At 40.0% G+C, this 21,604-nt stretch overlaps 1 protein-coding gene across 1 annotated transcript in view; it reads left to right on the forward strand.

Moving 5' to 3' along the window:
- Positions 1 to 237: 237 nt before the first annotated feature.
- The window catches only part of DGKI (diacylglycerol kinase, iota), a 121,967-nt gene continuing 100,600 nt past the window's right edge, over positions 238 to 21,604 (forward strand). The window contains exons 1-9 of the mRNA XM_009578677.1: positions 238 to 255; positions 2,691 to 2,747; positions 4,000 to 4,065; positions 10,210 to 10,281; positions 10,838 to 10,954; positions 17,275 to 17,370; positions 17,671 to 17,745; positions 18,971 to 19,066; positions 20,931 to 21,013. Coding sequence (XP_009576972.1) covers positions 238 to 255; positions 2,691 to 2,747; positions 4,000 to 4,065; positions 10,210 to 10,281; positions 10,838 to 10,954; positions 17,275 to 17,370; positions 17,671 to 17,745; positions 18,971 to 19,066; positions 20,931 to 21,013 — 680 coding nt within the window. The remainder of the gene's footprint in view (positions 256 to 2,690; positions 2,748 to 3,999; positions 4,066 to 10,209; positions 10,282 to 10,837; positions 10,955 to 17,274; positions 17,371 to 17,670; positions 17,746 to 18,970; positions 19,067 to 20,930; positions 21,014 to 21,604) is intronic.

The following is a 21,604-nucleotide window of genomic DNA, read 5'->3' on the forward strand; positions in this document are numbered from 1 at the left end:
TCTTAACTGGAGGAGCTTCAGACCTTTTTTCAATATGCAGAACGGTTGAGATCACGAAGAGAGGGGAAAAAAAAAAAAAATATTGCATGAGGAGAGAAACACCTCCTGTTCCACAGCTAACTTTTTTCCTCATGGGAATAGCACACCTCCGTGCACACACGTCTCCCTTTCCTCTTACAGAAATCCGCTCTGCGGAGGAAGTGTGCTGCCTGCAAGATTGTGGTCCACAATGCGTGCATGGAGCAGCTAGAGAAGGTAAGACATTGCCATCTTCTGGAGCCTGACGCGGACAACACTCATTTAATTCTTTTACTGAGGTTTCAGTCTGGAAAACGCCATATGCCAAAGTAGGTTATCGTAGCTGTTTTGTCAATATATTTGTTAAAAGGTTGACTTAAAATTCCAGCTTATTTTTTTAAAATAGATTTCTTCAAACCCTGTGAACCATTTTAAAAAAAAAAACCCAATGACAAAAAACCACGGAATGCTTTCACAACTTTTAAGATTAAAAAAATAATTTCCCTCTACTTCTAGATTGAAAATTGAAGCTAGCAAATGCAGTATCGTTTCGTGCACAAAATTGGCCTTTCAAAATTCCTCAACTAAACCCAGCATAATTCATTTTATGACAGCTACATTTGTTATGAGCAATGCAGCATAAGATGCTACTATGAACATTTTTCACTGTGTTTACTAGACTATACTGTTTTCTCCTCAAAACCTCGGAAATTAAGTTCTTGTTTTTAAAATGGAAAACATAAAAACTTTCCTTTATAGTACCATTATTTCTGTGAGCATCTGTCCTGCTTCTCAGTTCCTTCAAGGAGCTCTCCTTACCCCCAACTGCCTATAGAATAGCTATCACTGAGTTCTTTTCCCACCAGTGATTCTTCTTCATTATGCCTAACTGTTAATGTGTTGAAAAAATTTCCCTCCACTGTTTTTCTTTCTTGGTGGGATATGTGTAAAGAAATATGAGTGGGAATTTCCCCATTGATTTCATTAGAGCTTCGTTTTCACTTCTATATGTTTTGCAATGTTGTTCTCCATAAAAGAAGTTGATGCATAACAAATTTATAGCAGCAACCCTTTGGAAAGAGTTTTTCCTTTCCAAGTATTTGGACTTGTGTTGACAAATGTCACAGTGATTGCCATAATACCAAGTTGGAGAGGTACCATTCCCACCCCCGATGCTTTTACCCACGGTGAAATTAGCATTAGCACATGCTTTCAGCACAAAATGTTACCAGTGAATTTTTCATGACTTCCTTCATCAGCAGCAGTGCTGACTCTCCATAGCCCAGCGAGCCGGTGGCATTGCCAGCCGGAGCAAATGAGCACTTAGATAAAACCCATTCTGTTGAGCTTTTTTATGCCATTCTGGAGACCATGAAATTCACCTCTTGGCAGAGGGTTGTTATAAAGTCTGCATCCCTCTTAAACCCTGTGGAGCTTAAAACTGGTGCATAAGTATTCTGCTTGGCCCTCTCTGCAAAGGTGTAAGTTGTAAGTAAAATAAATATAAGCTGGGGGTCTTTCCAGCCTGCCATGACTCAGCAGTGAAACAACAAATTGCAATTCCAGGTGAATAGCAATGGAGGAACACTAATATTGCTATGGCTTTTATTTCTTCTTAAGTAATAAGTATTCTGTTTACTTTTTTCTTTTTTTTTTTTTTTCCCCTCGCTCCCCCTCCCTTGAGCTATGAATTTTGAAGGCCATTATTAAATGAGGGAAGAACTTATTTATATGGGAAGGGTTGTATTTAAATTTGGGGAAACTCAATCCTTCTGCCTTCATGACAAAAGCGTAGCTATGCAGTATCCTTAAGTGTTTTATGCTTTGAAGGATAGTCAACTTAAGCTTGAATCCATTTCATTTAGTGCATCCTTACCTCACATATCCTTTGGCCTTTTCCCATGCATCTCTCTTCTTCAGTATATTTTTTTCTGTCTATATCCCCCTGCTCTTATTTCTATTGATTTTCTTTTCTCAAAAGATTTTGGGTTTTTCTCATAGGACTCCCTTGTTGTTTGTTAAATGCTTTTTCTCCTCCTCTTCCTAAAAATGTCTTCCGTTCATGGAAGCTCCTGCTGTCTTCTTTCTGTCTTTCCTCTCCCATCTGAAGGCGGCAACACCACTGCATGCAGCAGTACAATGCTCCCCAAATGGTTTGTGGCTGGGGAGGTGGATAAAAGCAGCCTGATCTGAGCAAGGTAGAAATTTAGGATAATTTGCACAGTTCTTCATGTGAATGAAGATTTCTCCACAGATTTTGTTTATGAAGACATAAAGCTGGGATGTGCAAAAAGGTCTTACAGAGTTAGATTTCCAGCTCCTATTAACTTTTGAGACCTTGGCTTAAGTCCCCTTTGGTTGCAAATGATCTTCAGAAAAAAAACAGATGAAGCAGTTTCCTTCTAGGCAAGGGGGAGACGGTTTAAATGGTTGAACTGAGCAGGCAGCAATAGCAGTAGTGAAAATGAGGGCTGCGTAGAGATCTAGCAAGGAGAATTATTATGGCATATGAAAAGAGATTTTCTGGCATCCAGGTAAGTTACTTTGTTCAGCTAGTGAAGCTAATATTTTAACAGATAATATATATTTTGGAATTCTGGCCTAGATCAACATATTGGAATAAATTCCCTCTCAGCTCACTTTCGTTTCTAACAGCTTTATTTTAATGCCAGATTAATTTTCGCTGCAAACCGACTTTCCGAGAAGGAGGTTCCAGATCTCCAAGAGAAGTAAGTAATGGACAAATGGCGATTGCTTTTCATTTGATTTATGTCCTGATCCATCTGGTGTGGAGCTGCAGCAGTGCTTTTAGATTCAGAGGAGTCTTAGACAGAGTATTGGTTCCCAGTGGGAGATGTTCTCTTCCCCAGAATAAATGTAAAATGAATTCTAGCTGATGCACTCCATTACTTACACTGACAGAAACCATTTAATCTTTCTGTTGTCTCTTTTTCCATTCATTCAGCTATTCTGTCTTTTTTCTTTTTTTGGGTAGCATTTCTTTTTTCTTCCTGACCTTTGAACTATTTTTTATTTTTCTCTGTTTCCCTCTCCTTCCACTTGCCTCTCCTTTAATTTTTTTTTTTTTTCCCTAGAAGTTTCTCTAGCATCCTAAGATTTTTTTTTTTTTTTAGTAAAAAAACCCCCCAAACATTAAAAAACCTTATGGCTTGCCTCCGGCTACTGTATGAATTCAGCTCCTTTGAAGGTGCCTGGGTGTTTATTGTTGTTTATTGATATATTTATATATCTGTCTTACATAGTTAGAAGCCAGTATTTCAAAAACACCTCTTAACTTTTATAATTGATTTGGCGGCCAGCTTGCTCTTAGCAGAGGTAACTCAATTCCCTGCCACATTGGCGCTTCAGCGCTGGCTGGCATAACAGCATGGTGTAGGCAGACCCCTTCTAACCCCCTTGCCTGCACAGAAAGACAGGGAGGAGTCCTGCTCACCCTCCTGTCTCTTGCCCACTGCTTGCTGCCATCCAGGATGTAAGTAGTCCAAACAAGGATAAAAGACTGCTTGAATGACTGCTCCTTCCTCCCCTCCTTCCCTTCTCCTGCATTGACTTGTTATTTTTTGCATTGTAAGACTGTATTTCCAAGCAGAACAGAGTGGGGCCCTGCATTGTGGCTGGACACAGCAGTGTTTGGGCACTTCTGTGCGCTGTATTTAGGTGATGTAATGAACATCCGCATCATGTAATGAACTTTCTTCTTTTTGTAGAAGAGTACTGAGAGAGTAGTTCTGGCCACATTTCAACATGGATAAAGACACCATCTCGTCCTTATTCCTCCTGCAGTTTTGGTTGTGTCTGGGGTTTCCCGCGTGGAATGCTGCATTTTGCTCCTGAAATGATTGCATTGGCTGAAGGGACCTTTCCTTTCGTGTCTGTAAACCGATTTCACACAGATTGTACCTTTGAGTGCAAGCTGTCATTCCTTCCTATAACATATTTTTTTTTGTCCTTCTTTTGCAGAACTTTGTCCGACACCACTGGGTGCACAGGCGGAGGCAGGAGGGGAAATGTAAGCAGTGTGGAAAGGTAAGATTTCCAGTGCAGCACAAGCACAACACTGGACACTTTTGAATTCAGGGTAGCCAGCAGGTCCTTCTAGTCACTGAAATTTTTCTATCCTAAACGCTTGGCCTCTCTTAGGCAGAAAATGGCAAGCCTGATATGTTGAGTGGTAGCCGCCCTGATTCCCACGTGGGAAGAGAAAAGGCAGCTGCATCTGCAGAAATGAGCACATCATGTGTCCTGGGACATTGTGCTGCACTGGCTGGTGAAAATGAGGAGGAGGAAGGCTGTGGCTCTTTGAGCCACTTTCTTCGTTAAGCTAACCTGTGCCAGTATGGCGTTCTCACAGTGCTGTCCTCTGCCAAAGTTGTGATGGACTATTTTTTCAGGCTTCTGGAAGAAGAAAGGCTGTTGCTTTCTTTCTGCCCTGGCAGACCCTAAGATTTGTGAGACTGTTTCACATTTCTTCTGCTGCATAGATTATAAAAGTTTGTTTCTAAAAAGCTATAAAAAGGGGTAAGAAGTACCTTATCTACTGAAGACTTTTCTTCTGGAATATTATGAACCACTGAAATCTGTTGAGAGATATTTAAAAATTAAACTAATACAAGGGCTTAATTTCCTTTCTCTAGCACTATATTATACTTTTGCCTCCCTCTTCAACTAGTAAGAAAGACCGTGTCTCGTCTCCATGGCACAGCACTTAAGTCAGAGGAAAATCAGATTTGTAGCTGGATACTGATGTAAATCACCAGCTACCAGCTGCAACAAAGCATGGAATAAAAATGTGGTGCCCTTTTGTTGCGAGTACCATGTGAACAGTGCAGCAAGGCACTTTGCATGCAGCATTCTTACGGTATGACTTTGCAGTGATATTGCCTTCCTCCTCTGCCATTTTGGCCTGGATCTCCCCTAGAGGCATTAGGAGCTGATTTTGCAATGGGAGTACTTACTGCCTATCATATTGAAACCTGTGTTGGGTACGTTCACGTGGGCAACATGACGAGTCCATCCTAAAATTCCTATCAGCTCTGACTGTATGGAGAAGTTCAGAGGAAATCACAGTTTTCTCCTTAAATAAGAAATATTCAGTTAAGACCAACATGGGTGTATTGTAGGAGAGTTCTTTGTCAAGAAACAGAAAGCATTAGGGAAAATGATAACAAGAAAAAAAATCCCGTTATATTTATTGGCCAAGCAGTCTCCTATTACAGCAAAATATTTGTCTGTCTTGTGCTCCGCTGTTACATTTCTTATACCTCCAAGAGAGAACCATCTTTTATATTCTCTTGTCATGTAAGAAACAGGGAACTATCATTGAAATGGAATGGCAGTAAATTTAAAGCAATAAAAGAAAGTATTATTCATGGAATACCTAATGATTCTGGTAGATCTCATTGTGTAATATTAGTCCTATCCCATGTCTGGAATTGGGTGGTTAAATATTTTAATGATCATTAATAATAGTTCGAGTAAAGAAAGTAGAAATGAACATTTAGGATATACCCATCTCATGCTTCAAGTCATAAGCCAGTGGAAAGGAATTCATGCTCCCCAACATTCTTAGTATGGCTTTGCGGTTTTATATTTTGTGTGCTTTCTGTGCCACGGTTGACACTTCCCGAGAGCTGGAGAACAGAGGTGTCTATGTCAGTGTTTCACCTCAGAGCAGACGTGCAGTTTGGAAGAAATTTTCCTGACTGTCATCTCTTACCATGGTTCACATGTGGAGCAGTCTTGCAGCAAATGAACTGAATTCCTTTTAGTTTAAACTTAATTGAAAGTTAACTCTGCAGCTACTAATGGGCATTCAGTCCACAGGACCAGACTATAGCTAGTCAAAAATAAAATTCTCTGAAAATCCTTGTGTATAGTGTCCTCAGTACCAACAGAGCTTGTGCTCCCACTGTTATACGTCACTTGCTAGCACAAATACAGCTTATATGGTCTCATCCAGACTTCAGTTTTCTTCTCTTCTCCTTCTCAGGGGTGATTTCACTGCTGTACTGCAAAAGTACCATATGCAGAAATCAGTGGCAGGGAAGGGTGGCTGGAAAGTCTTGTTCAAAATATTGCTAAGTGCAGTGGAATCAAATGGTCTGTTTCTGTCTACTTGCTGGGATGATTCCCCTTTTTTTGGAACTGGAGACTGTAATAGAAGGATGGCCATGTCTCTTAAGACAAAGTACCGTTGAGCCCAGTAGTCAACAGTGGCTTATTATGGAAAAGCGTAAGTAGGGGCAGGTGTTTAGTGATGCATCCCCAAAACAGTCTCCTGGCCTCTAAGAATTTGTCTCATGAATTTCCAGGAATGGTGCCTTTATATTTAACAGCCTATGATAACTTTCTCTCCTGTGATCTTCTCTTCTCTCTCCATGAGTTCCTGTAAACTTGTAGCATTTACAACATCCTTTAGCAAGGAATTCCCAAACTTAACTACATGCTGTGAGAAGAACCACATTTTGATTGTTTCAAACCTGTCCCTTACTATTTTTTTTCTAATGCTCTATAGCTCTTGTGTTGGAAGCGATGGTAAATAAAAGCTCCCAAACCACATTCTCTACATCATTTGTGATGTTTAAGAACTCATTTCTTTCTCTTGCAGGTGGGGAGAAAAGATACTTTTGTAGCTTTTAGCTGTTACTAGCTGTTTGTTACCTGGGATCATCAGAGAAAACAGGACTTTTTTTTTCTTCACGTAATACCACATAAGAACGTTCAGACCATGTGGCCCAGCATCCAGTCCATGACTGTGTGCAGTAATAGAAGCTTAAGGATGAATGCAGAGTGATCTTTTCTTCATATACTTCCAGTTACCAGTGGCTTAGGGATTTTCCGAGACTAAGAATGGATCTGGACTATCATGCTAAACAGACACTTTATTTCTTTCTACTTTCTGTGATGTCCAAAGCAGTGTGGCTGCTATACGCACGCAGTGTGTAGCTACAGCATCTATCTCTTTCTGTTACTGGTCCCTTTAAAGGCCTGTGGATTGATGCAGAACTGTATGTTTTCCTTGCATATAATAGCAGGATTGAAATTCCTAGTCGTTGAAAGGCAATTCTAGTTCTTTGCTGTTCTAGCAGACATCACCATCCAAGTGCTTCTGGTGCTGTCTGTATTCGAGTTGTAATAATACCTGTCTCTCCTACAGTAATGTTGCATTGGACTGTCTCTGAAAGCATTAAAAAGAGAATAAATATCATAGGAAAATATGTGCAAAACTGAATTACTAGTAGCCCTAACACTGATGTGAAAAATGCTATTTAATAAGTACGTTTGAGAATATAACCAAAACATGTTGGAGCTAGTAATCCCTGTGTGCTCTGTTTGTGTTCATGGGTGCCTATATTAATGTGGACTTTGATCCCAATTATTTAGACAGATGGTAATCACCAACATAAGCTGGGGGCTCTGGTGCTCTTTTCCTCCAAATATATTTCCTCTGGTATGCACAACTCCGTATTTCTGCAGGAGCAGCTCACAGCATGGGATTTCATGTGTTGTACAGGAACTGGGTGCCAGTGAATCAGGGCTAATCAGGTACTGTTAGGCCGATATTCTCACAAAGGTGAAATTAATTTTCTAACCCAAAATTTCTAAATTTGTGCAAAGACTTCCTTGCATGACCCAGGAACAAGATAGCTGAATTTTAGTTTTCCTTCTCGCTGAGAGAAGGCAGAAGAGATGATTTCTGGTGGAATATGGGGGGATCCAGTGTTTCAACCTGATAGTCCTCATCAAATCTCACTGTGACCTGCAGTGCATTGCTTTATTTCATCAGTTCCTTTGTTTGTAAAGCTGGCTTTCAAATAATTGCTATCTTACCTCAAACATGTATCCTTAGGAAGAATTAGCTCACATTTGTAAAGCAATTTGAGGAAGAAAAGTGGTATTTCATTGCTACTTATCATTAATATATTTTTATTGCGGTATCATTTTCTCTAACGACTCCCTAAAAGCCAGCTGGCTTACTGAATAAATGAAAACCAGTCCATCCAGAACCAGACAAGCTGCTCAGTCCATATGTTTAAAATACACCACTGATGGGCTGTGGAATTAATGTACTGAATTTTAGGTTTTATTAGCAGAGGTTTTGGGAGAGAAGAATTTCTCCCCTGCTTGTTACAAAGCCGAACAAAACAAAACATTTCATGCCTGTGAGGGGGCTGAAGTAATTTTTTAAATATACTTTGGGACAAGAAAGAGTAAGATTTGTGAGAAACATTAAGAAGCACTAGTCTAAGTGAACGAGAATAGAGCGTTTCGTCCAGTGTCAGAACTCCATTCCAGAACTCATATCGTCATACTTTCACTCTGTTTGTTCTTGTGCCCACACCGAATGGCAGACTAGATCTGGCCAGCCAGAAGCAGCTGGTCAGCTTGTCTTTGTGAAGCCATTTGACTACGCTCCATTACTAAACCCGAATATGCCAGATCGCCATCATTATGAAGAATCTACTCTTTGAATTTCTCTGAATGTAAAACCTGAGGCATTAGGGGAAGGATTAAAAAAACAAAACAAAACAAAACAAAAAACCACACTTCAACAACAAACCCCCCCCCCAAAACACAAAAACAAACTAGGCAGAGGTGACACAAGCCTCTTTAGGAGTAGGCCTTAGTTGGTGGTGTGGTCCATCTGGGAAGCTGGTTTGAATACATGCTGGGGACACCTGAAGAAGTAGCTGCAATGTGCACTTCTGCATGGCGGGCAGACAGGGAGAGGCTCCTCCTCTTCAGAGTATTGATAGGGTTGTCCTCAACTACCGCATATGGACAGATTGTAGCTCAATCCCTCACTTAAACAAGAGCAGAGCATCTCTGGATGGGTTTTTGGTTGTTCATTTAATTCTCCTTCTTGGTGTGCTTGACATTGTCATTGTACTGAGCGCTAATAGGCTCATTTTTCCTGCAGGTGTCCATCTTCCTATTCATTTCCACAGCAGCTAGGATAAGAAGGACCTTAATTACAGAAGCTTTGAGGAAATGTCCTGTTAGGTGTTACTAAATCAGATTATTATAACTCTTTGCACTGGGTCTTGGGCATTGCCCAGCATGTAGGAGATTCAGGTAAAACTCAGCTTGTCAAAAAGAAAACTGGCTCACAAATTCATGACTTGGTAGAGAGACTTTCAATTAAAAAACTGGGTAGTGATGGGTTACTTAATGTAGTAGAGAGGCTTGATAGAAGCCAATGAATAAAGGATGTAGACAACCGCAAATCTGAAATAAATCTAAGCAGTGAAGGTGACTATGATAAACTGTTCAACGGAGTTCTGGACTTTCCATCTCTGCAGCCATTAACCTAAATCATTTTTTTCTCTGACTAAAATAAGCTTTAACCGAACACAAATTTTCAGGCTGTAACTCCAATTACCATTTGTTGCCTGTGTTATATGCCAGAAGGATATATATGACCCAATGGGTTTTCCAGCCTTAGAATTTAGAGCAAAGTGATATGTCTGAAATTGCATTCTACAAAAATTAGTCTTCTGTGGGAGAATAAAATCTCATATTTGCTGGTAATGGTGTTTTTTTCTCTTTAAAACTATAAAGAAATATTTTCTTTTGTATCTGTTTGATTTGAATCAGACCATCTTGGTTTTTGGAACTTACTAAAAAGATTTTGATCTGAATCAGCTCAATAAAACAATAAACAATTTCCCAATCAGAACATTTCCACACAGACGTTGTAGTTGATTCCACTCTGTATTTGGAAAAAACCAAAACAACAAAAAAATAAAGGAAAATTCAAATTCTGGTTCATATTTAGAGCAAAAAAAACTGCAATGAGAGAATGTTCTGTTCAACCAAAAAAATCTGAATCTTATTCAGGTCTGTAGAAATCCATTCAAATAGGCATTTCTTCTCTGCTTCTTCTCCCTTTCTTTCTTCTTAACTACAAAAATTAAGAAAAAGCATAAAATTTTGGAGAAGCGTCTTTAAAATGTGTATGTGAAAATTCCCTAGTTGAAGAATCTTCTCTGAATCCTGTCATTATTTTATGCCCCCCCAAATGTTTGGTATCTAAGAGCTTTAAGGCTGAACCAATGTATCTGACTGCAATGAACTCATTTAGCCTAGCACAGTCACCTGGCTAGAGTTAAAGGTGTAAGTTTTCTTGTAGTCAGGAGGAATTTAATCCTTTTTTCCTGCTTGTTCTAGGGCTTTCAGCAGAAATTCTCCTTCCATAGTAAAGAGATTGTGGCCATCAGTTGTTCCTGGTGCAAGCTGGCGGTAAGTGGACAATACTCAGGGAGACTGTTAGCAGCATCACTGAGTTGACTGCACTGCAAGCAATTTAGTTTGTCCTGGCTCTCAGGGTTCCCTCTCTATGAATCACCCCCGGTTTTGCCATTTCTGTTCCTTTTGCTCAAAGACACCATAGCTTCACGTGGCTGACATGAGTCCTCTAGGAGAAGAGTCTTGCTGCACAACGTAGTTGGTGGCTACCTCCCATCAATGCCTTGCTGCTGCTAGCTCAGAGAGCCAAATGGCTCTTAATACACACAGCTGCATCAAACTAGGTTGTGGTCTTCAATCTGTGATCTGTGTTTAAGTAGGGGTGACTGGGTTTTTTGGGGGGGTTTGTTTTGTTTTGTTTTCTTTGAAAGAAGGCATGGCTAGGGAAGATGATCTTTAGTTACATGTTTCTAAAACTCCATGGTTTGAAGGACTTGAAGATGGTGGGTTTGGTTTTTGTACCATCACCACCTTCTTCCTTTCCATACTTCCCCTTTGTCTTTGTCTTTCTTGGCCTCGTTATTGACTCTACTCTTTTCCTCTCTTCCAGTTTCATAATAAAGTCACCTGTTTCATGCTACATCATATTGAGGAGCCATGTTCCCTTGGGGCTCACGCTGCTGTCATTGTGCCTCCCACCTGGATCATTAAGGTGAAGAAACCTCAGGTAACTGCATGCTGATGTCTGTTTCTGAAGCTGTATGGCTGCCCAGGGCCAGCCTGGCTTTGCCACTTGGTACTTCTTCACTAAGGCATGCTTGTGTCTCTATCCCTGAAACCCAGCATACATCCATAATTATGAACCTGTATCCTCCCACCTCTCCATCCAGCCCATCAGTAGGTTTCCCTGTTTGGGACAATTAGCAACAAACATGACTTTTGTTCTGAGCAAATCCCGCTCAGGTTTGTTCCTCTAACTGTGACTTCAGCGAGCATACTGCAAGAAATCCCCTGTGTTGTAGGCAGTCAAGCATGTTTCATTAAATAGAGCTGAGCAAATACAGGGAAAAACTGTTCACAAACATTCACTTGAAGCTTTTGTAATGGATGTGATATGTTTTGGACAGGATACTGTCTTGTGGTGAACACAATAGGGAGAGAAGGTATCCAAAAGAGAGCTGGCCAAAAATTAAAAGGGGATTGCCATCATGCAAGAACTATTTTGTTCTTTGAAGGTCCGTTTTCACTCCAGGTTGAACTGAAAGAAACAGACAAATACACACTGAACATATCAGGGAGCCAGAAATGCTGGTAAAAGTTTTATTTCAGAAGCACTGAAACAAGTTTGCTTTTTTTCTGAAATGAATAGTGTCTGGGACACTGGGACTTCCCACTCACGTTTGCTTGTAATTTTCCTCCACTGACAGGAATGTTGGTTTTATCAAGCGGTGATGTGCAGTTCTTACATTAGTGTGTCCATCCTTGGGAAGTGACCCAGGGCTTTCTGGCTCTGTGTCCTGGTTGGCAACAAGAAGCAGAGAAGTTCAGGCTGTAGGCAAGGCACTAAGACACAAATAGTCCCGTGGAACTGGAAAAAAGGTCTGAGTTGGGACACTGGTCAGTCTTCAGTTACAGTCCAGGGATATGACTGTCAGATTTGTGTGCGAGTAGCACTTCTAACAAGCTGGATATTAAAAACAAGAGGGGTTAAAAAAAAAAAAAAAGTATAGAGTAATCAAAAAGTCAACCAAAGAGACCACTGCTTCTCCTTTAGGTCCACAACAGGCAAGATTCCTAGCCACCTCTCCTCTGAGAAAAACAGTTTCTTTGGCATTTGTATTTTTTCCCCACACTCTTCTTTCACTGTTAGTTTTACTCCAGCCTCTTCCAGAAAATCTTTTTTCCTCTTGTGCTGAAGAGCCCTTGGTAGGGACTTAATCTTCTTGGCTAATTTTCAGCACCTGTGTGGTATTTGGCACAAAAATGAGGCTGGCTCCTTTTCTGTGTCCTTAAAGAGACCGTATGGCCCATTAGTCTTAAGTCTTTTGGTCCCTGCTTTGGGCATTAGCCACAGAATTGGTAACTTGAAGGGTTCATGGTCTGGAGGTGGATTCATGAAGTAGAGATCCTTGGGCTGGGAATGACTAGAAAGGACTTCCTAACTGTTGCAGTCCAGACCTGGAAACAGCGTACTGCCAGGGTCCTTGGGCGTCTTGTACCCTAACCGTTAACTACAGCTAACCCCGTACACGTGGGAGAAGGGAGATAACTGATCTGAGAACCAGCTTCCTGTGGCCAGAGGTGCTACCTTCTTCCTAGGCCTGATAAGGAAATGAAATCTTTTTTCACCCAGCATATTTCCAATTTATTTATCATTCAAATTGTTTTAAATCACCATTTAAACCAAAACAAAACAACACAACAAACAAAACCCAACACAAACCAACCCAAAGCCCTTTCATATGCTTTTGAGTATATTTTCTTACAAAAAAAGAAAGATTATTGAATTTGTTACATCATTTTATGACTTAACCAAAACCCCTTTTTGTGAGCCAGTAATACACCGCAGTCACCATTCTCTTAACCAAAATCAGGAAAAGACTATTAAAACCAAAAATACTAATTTTAATAAAAAGAAAATACAGTAATAAAGATAGACCATCCATGTCTGACCTTAGTAAAAGAAGCCTTTCTTTGATCTTTTTACTTTTTATTTAATTTAATTTTTAGTTAAAAAAAAAAAAATCGACACTTGTAATTTTCTTTTTATTTGGAATTTGGTAAAAGCAGGGGTACCTTCCTTATAATATTTTTAGAGAATTTTCTTTCTTGTCCATTAATTTTTCAGAAAAGTTCAAATAACTGGATGAGATTTATTTTTTTAATTATAATTCATAGGAAAAATGCTTTTAAATAAAGGTTTAAAACGTTACACGTTAAGAAAATGTTAGTTTTGTGTGCCTGAGTTATGATGGAGAGGAAGTACTTCAATCCAATATTCCCTCTCCATCATGTCTCGAGTCCCTGAAATTCGAGGTCAGTAGCATGCAAAAACTTTATCTTGAGTAATTGAAGCATTAGATAGATCAAAATGATATTTAGCACAGACAATGGGCATATTTCCATGAAATTTCTTGACAGCACCGATTGCAGTGTTAGTTCTGGGGAATGCATCCTTATTGCTGTAGAAAACAGTGTGCATCTTTCAGATGTGTTTTCAGATTTTTGGCAGAAGTCTTGTTTTCTTTTTTTTAGGAAATATTTTCTCCCCTCCTGCTGTTTTTGGCCAGCTCTACTTCTGTGTATTATGACCCTCTTCATCCTATATGCATGTTTGGTAAACATTATCAAATATTGACTGCATTTAATCCACAGAATACAAACAAAATATTCAGAAATTTTGTTAATTCAAATAGTAAATAAATGTGTAGCCAGCAATCTGTTTTTCACATATTCCGCCATCAGAATAAATTTGGCTAGAAGCCTTTTTGTTATAAATTATTTTCTCAGCTCTAATTAACTACTCACATTGGACACAGGCAACTCCTGAACTGAATTCCCTACTCATATGAAATTAATTTTAGTGGTGCCTTCATCCTGTTTGCTGGTTGTTTCTTTTAAGCAAATAAGATGGCTTTTTGTAGCAAAACCTTACCCTGATTTTTAACTTTTATTTCTCTTTTCATTGCTACAAAAATGGTTTTCCATGCTTAGTTTGTACAACGTGGGTCACCACCTTTCAAATATTGCACTTTAATAAAGGGAACATGCCCCCTCTGATTAACAGCAACGTTGTGGTAATGAAACATTATGGTGTAATTGGTTAAAGACAAATCTCTGCTGACAACCTACATTCTAAATGGGAAGCTTTTGCTTCTTGCAAGCAGTTGATTGCAAGATGAGGAATATTCAGAATGGTTCAAATAGCTTTGGAATCGGTGGTAGCCCTGTATGTAATGACCCATTTACATGAATGGAAAACTCCCAGTATCTATTCTGTATTATTCATAATGTGAGCCACTTCTGTAACTTCTTTACTGATTTCCAGTGTTTCTGTACTGTGTTAGCAGCACTTTGATACCAGCTCTGATTTCCTGGAGTTCAAATCAATTCCATCTCCTATTTGTGAAAGCAGGTCACCCCTGTTGATTGGTGGTGTTTTGTTATAGGTGAGGTTTGGTAGCCCAAGTGGTGTTAGTTCTAGGAATGGACTTGCTATGCTTATGTTGTGGGAGAAAAGTAGATAATAAGGAGGATCTGGCTGATTCAGTCTATCTTCTGTTTGGGAAGGCAAAGGCAGTAACTGTAAAATTCCAGGTTTTTTTCTGTTCAAGGTGAGTAAACATGGTGTTTTCTTGTCCTTCTTTGAGGACCTTGAAAAAGTGCTAGTGAATATTTATTCTTCTGGGTTTATTTCTTTATTTCCTCAATTGCTGAGAGCAGCTGGCTTGTCTGATTGTGGTTTGTGAACAACCAGAAGATGGTCAAGATTGGCCTTCCCAGATGCTGTTTATTATTTAAGTCGTTTGAAGCCCAGCATGCTAAAAGCCTTTGAAAATGAAGGCTGCAATGTTGTAAATGAAAAGGTTGAAAGGGTCCATTGGGTTTGCTTGAGATAGTCTGTGGCCCTCACACCACCCAACACCATACAAAAAGGGCTCCAAATCTTCTGTTCATCTAGCTAAGCTTGCTTAGAACTATAGTGACCATGCAAAAATCTCTCTTTTAAGATGGCCAAACTGATATCCACAAAGGAGAGGTTTCCTCTCTAAAGGCAAGTTAGGATTTACATAAGGTGCCATTTAAAGGTATGCTTTGCTATTAGGTACTTCACTGAATAACACTATACATTTATAAAATACTCATCACCTTGTCATGTGGACAAGGTAGTATGCATCCATTTCTTAAGTTTAATGTGCAAAGACTGATGATTACTATTGGCTGTTATTCTTCTGCATGTTTGTAAAGAGAACCTGCATATGTTTAAGCAGCTTTTTTGCCTTTCATCTGCTATGGACACGCACTTGCAAACATCATAGCAAAGCTTTAGGTTCTCTTAACACGACAGGTGTAGGCATGTTTTTAAAAAAAAAAAGTGAAATAACATAGTTGTGACATAACATATTTAGTTGCCTTTTTGAGTGTGGAAATGAAAAATGTTATAATAATGAATGGAGGTTTAGACTAAAACTGTTTCTCTAATATAGTTGTGTGTCTCTTCCCATCCCACCCATAGGCAAAAAAAAGAGATATGTTATAGTGGGATTTAATGACAACTACATTTAAACCTTCTTTAAATTATTTCTTTTTAAATTAGGCAGGATTTTACTGTCTTTGCCCTTTCCGGAAGAATTTCACTGGGTTTAGGTCCATCCATTGTGGAGGTAGAAAAACAAGTACAGTCCTTCTTCCAGAGGTACAGTTAAGTACTTGCCTAGTGTAATACCTAACTTGAATTATAGATTACAATTTGCCAGCAGAATTCACTGCACTTTACCAATAGGATAAATATTTTGAATTTTAGACCTGGGGAGACTGAAGCACAGGGAAAAGGCTTGATACACCCGTGACCTTTCAGCAGACCACTGGCAAGACTCTGGATAGAGTAGATCTCCCCTCTCTTGTGTTTTGCCCTACTCCAGGGAGAATCCTTCAGTAGAGAACAGGTGAGAAACTAGACTAAGGCCCCCACGGGAGGCAGCTTTGAGAGTAACCTGTACCTTTATATTGACATAAAGACTTTTGCCTACAGCCAGTCTGACTACTGATGTAGGGCAATGAAAGACCATGCAGATAATATTGCCGATGCACTTCCATAGTCAGTGCAATCTTTGTGGTTTGTCATGCTTTCAAGATCACTTTGTATCAGAGTAGGGAAGAGTACGAACACTTCTTTAGATGGTCTCTCAAAGTATGGTCTAAAAGGGCAAATGTCCTGTAATTGTTCTGCAGAGCTGTCTTGTCTTCAGTATTTTCAGTAAGCACCAAGGCATAACTATATACTGGTCCATAAGGAATGTCGAAAGGTGACAAAAAACTTGCGACCTTGTGCTCTACAGCAGGCTTCTCTTGATCTGGGTGAAAAAGGACAGTGTCTTTAGGTATTTGAGTTAGATAGCTATTAGTTTTTCTTAACTTCTCAGAGATGTGGAAACATTAACTTCTGTATCTGGTATGTCGTACTGAAGTCTTGAAATTCTGGAAGTGGTTGTTAGGTATTAAACAGAATCTTAGTAGCTATTCTTGTTAATGTTGGTTAGCAAGCAGGATTAAGGACAGACATCACTGCTTACAGATTTGATGATCTCTGGTCATTGACTTTTTTCATTAGTGGTACACTTTTGAATAAGGTCAGGACAGGAATGAACTTTTGGATGAGCTGAGTGGATCTTGCTTCCCCTCTTGAAGCCAGAAAAAAAAAAAATCAATAAACTTTCTTCTAATGCCCTGTGTTACTTTATTTCCTGGTGATGGCTAGACTAGAAGTTGAAATACTGAGAAAATATTTACTGTATTTCCTATAATACAAAATTTCAGTCATGTGGAAAGGGTTAGGGTTTCATGCAGGTATGACTTCAGTTACTGAATTAAAATAATTAAAAATTAAAATAAAATTCCCCTTTTTGGACTGTTCTTATCAGACACCTTTTGGTTCAGTATCACTGAGTAGGCTATTGCCAACCTGGAGAATAGCTTTGATGCAAGTTCTATTTTAGTAAGTTCTGCAAAAATACAAGAAGTTTTATGAGGTTTTTCCATGTAGTTAAGTGATATTGTAATTTAAAAACAAAGCAAACAAACCCCCCACAAACACCCCCCTCATCCAAATCCTTAAATGTTAACAATTCAGTTTGTTCCTTAGCAGATGATCGCACAAGTTTCTTGATAGGCTGGAACTGACTCCACAGTGCCAGCATCATACGCCATGGTGGCCTACGTTATGTTGAGTCATAATGGTTGCCAGAGCTAAAACTTGTTGTTTTCTTTCCTAAAAAAAAACATGAAAAATATCTCATTTATCATGTTTTTTATTACATCTTTATGCAGGTGGTCTCCATACCAGGAGACGAGCCTGATTGGGCAGGAGACTGGAGCCCCGAAGGGGAAACGGGCGTCTCCTACCCCTATTGGGAGGGTTGGCAGGTACAACATGTGGTGTTATGTGAGTCTATGGGAGCATCTGATCTTTTTCCCCCCTCACAGCGTGGGAAAGTTTCCAGTTCCAAAGCACCAGTCTGGTCTCCGTGTGTGGCTTTCTCCATAAACGGTGGTGTGGAAGTGTAAAGCATGCAGCGCATGTAACTTAAATCTCGAGCATGTGCCAGATACTCTTATCATTCTCCAAGTGGACATGCATGGAAGAGCTTCGTAAAGGGGCTCTGTCTGGGCCTGTCTTCTAAATTTTGTTTTGCTTTTCATGTATTCTTTTTTCTTTTGATGTAGAACTCATTAAAGACTTCAACACGGCGAAAGAAGAGAACGTCTTTCAAAAGAAAAGCCAGCAAAAGAGGCAATGAAGTAGGTATTCAAGTGCTTTGGAAATCAGGCTCATTTTGTTTAAACGTCTAAATGCAGACTTTAAAGTTCAATTTTTTTACTGCAGTGTTTAATATATTTTTTCCACTGGAAAATTCCATGCTATTGAATTTGTTGTGAGAAGAGATTAGTTTTGATAAAACTTGTATGAGAAGTTTTATTTGCGGAGTTGATTTTTTCAAGAAACGACATACCAGATTCCAGAAGGACCAGCAGCCTAATGAAACAGCGTTCCCTTGGGATGTAAGAGACTCAGCTCAGACCCTTGGCTTCCACTAGGCAGAGCAGGGGTGTGAAACTGGGGTTGTGAAATCCATGGTGAGTGCACTGATGCAAGGGTCTGGTCCAGTTTGAGGGTGTCTCCCTCAGGAGATCTAGTGTTGGAAATATTCTGTTTGTGTGAAAACTTTGGGCCACAGAGAGGGAGAAAACAGATGAATGATCTGATGGTTTGATTTACCACGTAGCTTATAGAAGACCTTGTTTCCAGACCCCTCTTAGCAGTTTAGTTATATTTATGAACAGCCTCATGGGGAGAAGTGGAGGGAGACTCATAGAATCATAGACAGAACTCTCTGGTTAAGGTCCTCACTTGGGTGGTGGGAGAACTGCAGACCAGAAACTTGAATCCGTATCTGCCACAGCCCAGGAGAGTGCCCTCACTAGTGGCTCTCTGCTATGCTGCAGCAGTAGGGAGTAGGGAGGCAAATAGCTTCCTCATTGACATGTCATGTTTGACCTGTGACATTTGTTCAAAGGTGGGAGGGGCTGGCAAGGCCAAGAATTCAAGAGCAGATCATCCGCAACTAAGTGCTGATACAACTTGTCTATTAGATGGAATTCATGAAATAAGTAGTTTATCTCATTCTATTTTCCATTGGAAAATTGTTTGTATTAGAAATAGCTCTTTATCTGACATAATATTAGCGCTGTGTGAATAACTGTTTTTTTGGGAAATAACATTGAGTAAAATGTTAAAATAGTTTTGTTCTGGCCTGAAGTGATTCCCCCCGCCTCCCCCCTTATCTTCTTACTCAATTGTCTCAGCTGGATAAATTAGTCCCAGCTGAGCAGCCCATTAATATGGCTGTACTGTTCCAAGTACCTGAGGTAGTTTTGTCAGAGCTAGGTTGGGTCTTCTGCACATGTTATGCCAGGGAAACATATGTAGCTTGTACTAAAGCTGTTTCTTGCTTCTGTTTCTCAGGATAACAAAGGTCGGCCATTTGTGATAAAGCCTATCTCCTCTCCACTCATGAAGCCGCTGCTGGTTTTTGTCAATCCAAAAAGTGGAGGGAATCAGGTAAGGGCATTATCTGGATCCAGGTCACAAAGTTTTAGTTTAACAACAGTGTTTCTGCAAATGAGAATAGTTTTTGGTGAATCAGATAGGAAGAACTCTGTGCAACTGAATTGTGGTCCTTAGAAGAGGTCCTTGCTGTTAAATGCCCTTCCACTTCAGTGGAACTGGATGGGTGGAATGGATACTTGAGTATTTGAACAGTTGTATTCCTATCTTCAGGTTCTTGAAAGCAATCATCTAAAATGGTAGTTTGGAAGTTTTCAGAAGACTTCATCTTTCCACAGAAAATTTAGATTGCCAATGAAGTCTTAGACTTTTATCCAAAAAGTGGTTTAATTTTATTAGGAAAGCCTAGTGAAATAAGTGAATGTGAAATGACACATTCCTATGGCATTTAAAAAAAAATCATTACTGGTCTTGTACTGTACCATAGAGAACCAAATTTCAGTGACTAACATGATCATGCACCAGACTTCTTTTTTAGGGTTCTTAGAATTAAAACTTATCCAAGTGAAAGTTTTGCAGATTAGTTCTGCCACTTTTTGAATGTCAAATAATCTGAGTGCCTATTGATAAACAAGGCCTTCTAGTTGAAAAGAAAAGATTGATGTAAGATGTAAGAGGCCTATAGTGCATGGAGAATAGCATAGCCGCTGCTTACTTTCTCCTCTGTTGGAAGAATTAGGGAGGATATCAAATGAAACTGCTAAGACTCTGATTCAAAACAAAGAAAAAAGTTGGTCCCTCTCACAATGTGTAGTTCAGCTGCAAAACTCCTTGCCATAGGATGTTGTGGATGCTAAAAATTTACATGGGCTGAAGGAGAGATTTGGAAGAGGAAACTCTGAAGGTTACTAAAGTCCTGGACCACCCTCAAGAGTTCTATGAACTGCAAATAGCTGAGGCTGGGAGAATAGCTACAGCAAACATCACATTTATTTTCTCTGTTCTTATACCTTTTCCTAGGCACTTTAACTACTATTCTTGGTTCTTCACTTAGGGGGAAGTGTCAGACAGAAGAGCCATCCCTCAGAAGGGGGAGCTATTGAAAATTCCTGACTTGCACTCCCTCGGCTATGTCTGAAATGTATTCTTGAATTACTTTGAAGTACAAGTTGGCCCCATGGGGTTCTTAGCCCCTAGCCCTACTAGCCTCTTCTGCTAGTAAGAGATCCTGCCACTTTGTGTCTGGGCAGAACACGAAGGAAGGGAATAGAGTGTCTGGAATATGAACCCAAGAGTTTGAGAAGGCAGAAATTATATCTTCAGATGATGGGCTGGCCACACTGCACTGAGTGAGGGAGCATCGGGGCAGCTGTACCCCAAGAGTCCTTGGCTCCTGCTTCATTAGATAGTAGAGGGCTACAGTTACGAGTGTTCGTGGTGGTGATGGTGGAGGTCAAAGCAGTGTCATTGCTTGGATGTTGTGCAGGACACTGTTCAATGTGATGGTGACTTTGCCCACAAGCTTGTTCAACTTCTTGCTGTCATGGATGGCTGAGGGTGGTGTGGGATAACAGAGATTTCTTGTTGCAGGTGGTGAGAGGTAGGAGAACAGGTTGCTGCAGGAGCTGAACCTTTGGTCTGACCCTGAATGCCTGTTCTCATGAACCGTTAATGATCTGTGTTGTTAAATTCAATCTACCTGTATACATATGCATCCTGCCCTGATTGCTGGGTCACTATTCTATAGAGCAGTCATCTGCTATGCCGCTTTCTAGTTTGTCTTTTTCTTGGTTTATGTTTACTTTGTAAAGCACGAAAGAAAAGCAGTCCAAATATAGTGAATATTGAACACTATTATTTCTAATAATCATAAAGCTATTCATAATTTCCCTTCCTTTAATTTTTCTCCTTTTCCCAGGGCACCAAGGTTCTCCAAATGTTTATGTGGTATTTGAATCCACGACAGGTCTTTGATCTCTCTCAGGAAGGGCCAAGAGATGCGTAAGTTTTCAAGCCTTCAGCGCTGCAGACCGTAATTCTTTTCTTATCAGGAAAGCAGTCAAAGGTCTAGCTTGGATATATTGGTAGACTGCATATTGGGTTTACGTGTCCAGGTTTTAGTAGTGGTGGGAGTGTGGGCTGCAGTGATGGCTTCTGTGAGAAGCTGCCCCGATGTCAGACAGCCAGTTCCAGAAGGCTCCAAGACGGACCCACTGCAGATCCCACAGTGCCTGACCATTCCCTAGTGGCTGAGCATTGCCATGGGGTGAGGCTGCCTCCAGATTCCCATACGTGACAGCAGCATACGAGTACCTCTGCTTGCTGAGTAACTAAGTCAGCTTCTCTGGGCAATAGTTGTGAGCCTTTTCCAGGGGATGAAGGACCTGCCTTTAAAGGCATGATTCTTGCTGCTAAGGGTTAAGAGACCATCCTTCTATGGTATTTGAGATAGATTGCTTTAGTCAACCATCTGTTCAGCTCTACTTTCACAAGTTAGGCAGCACAAAAATATAGTAATCATGTAAAATCAAATATTTACCTGTATAAGAACAGTCCAAGTATTTGCTCCTAGAGCACCCAAGCCTTTTTTCC

The sequence above is a fragment of the Fulmarus glacialis genome, unplaced genomic scaffold (genome assembly GCF_000690835.1).
Source record: "Fulmarus glacialis isolate BGI_N327 unplaced genomic scaffold, ASM69083v1 scaffold35, whole genome shotgun sequence".
Lineage (NCBI taxonomy): Eukaryota > Metazoa > Chordata > Aves > Procellariiformes > Procellariidae > Fulmarus > Fulmarus glacialis.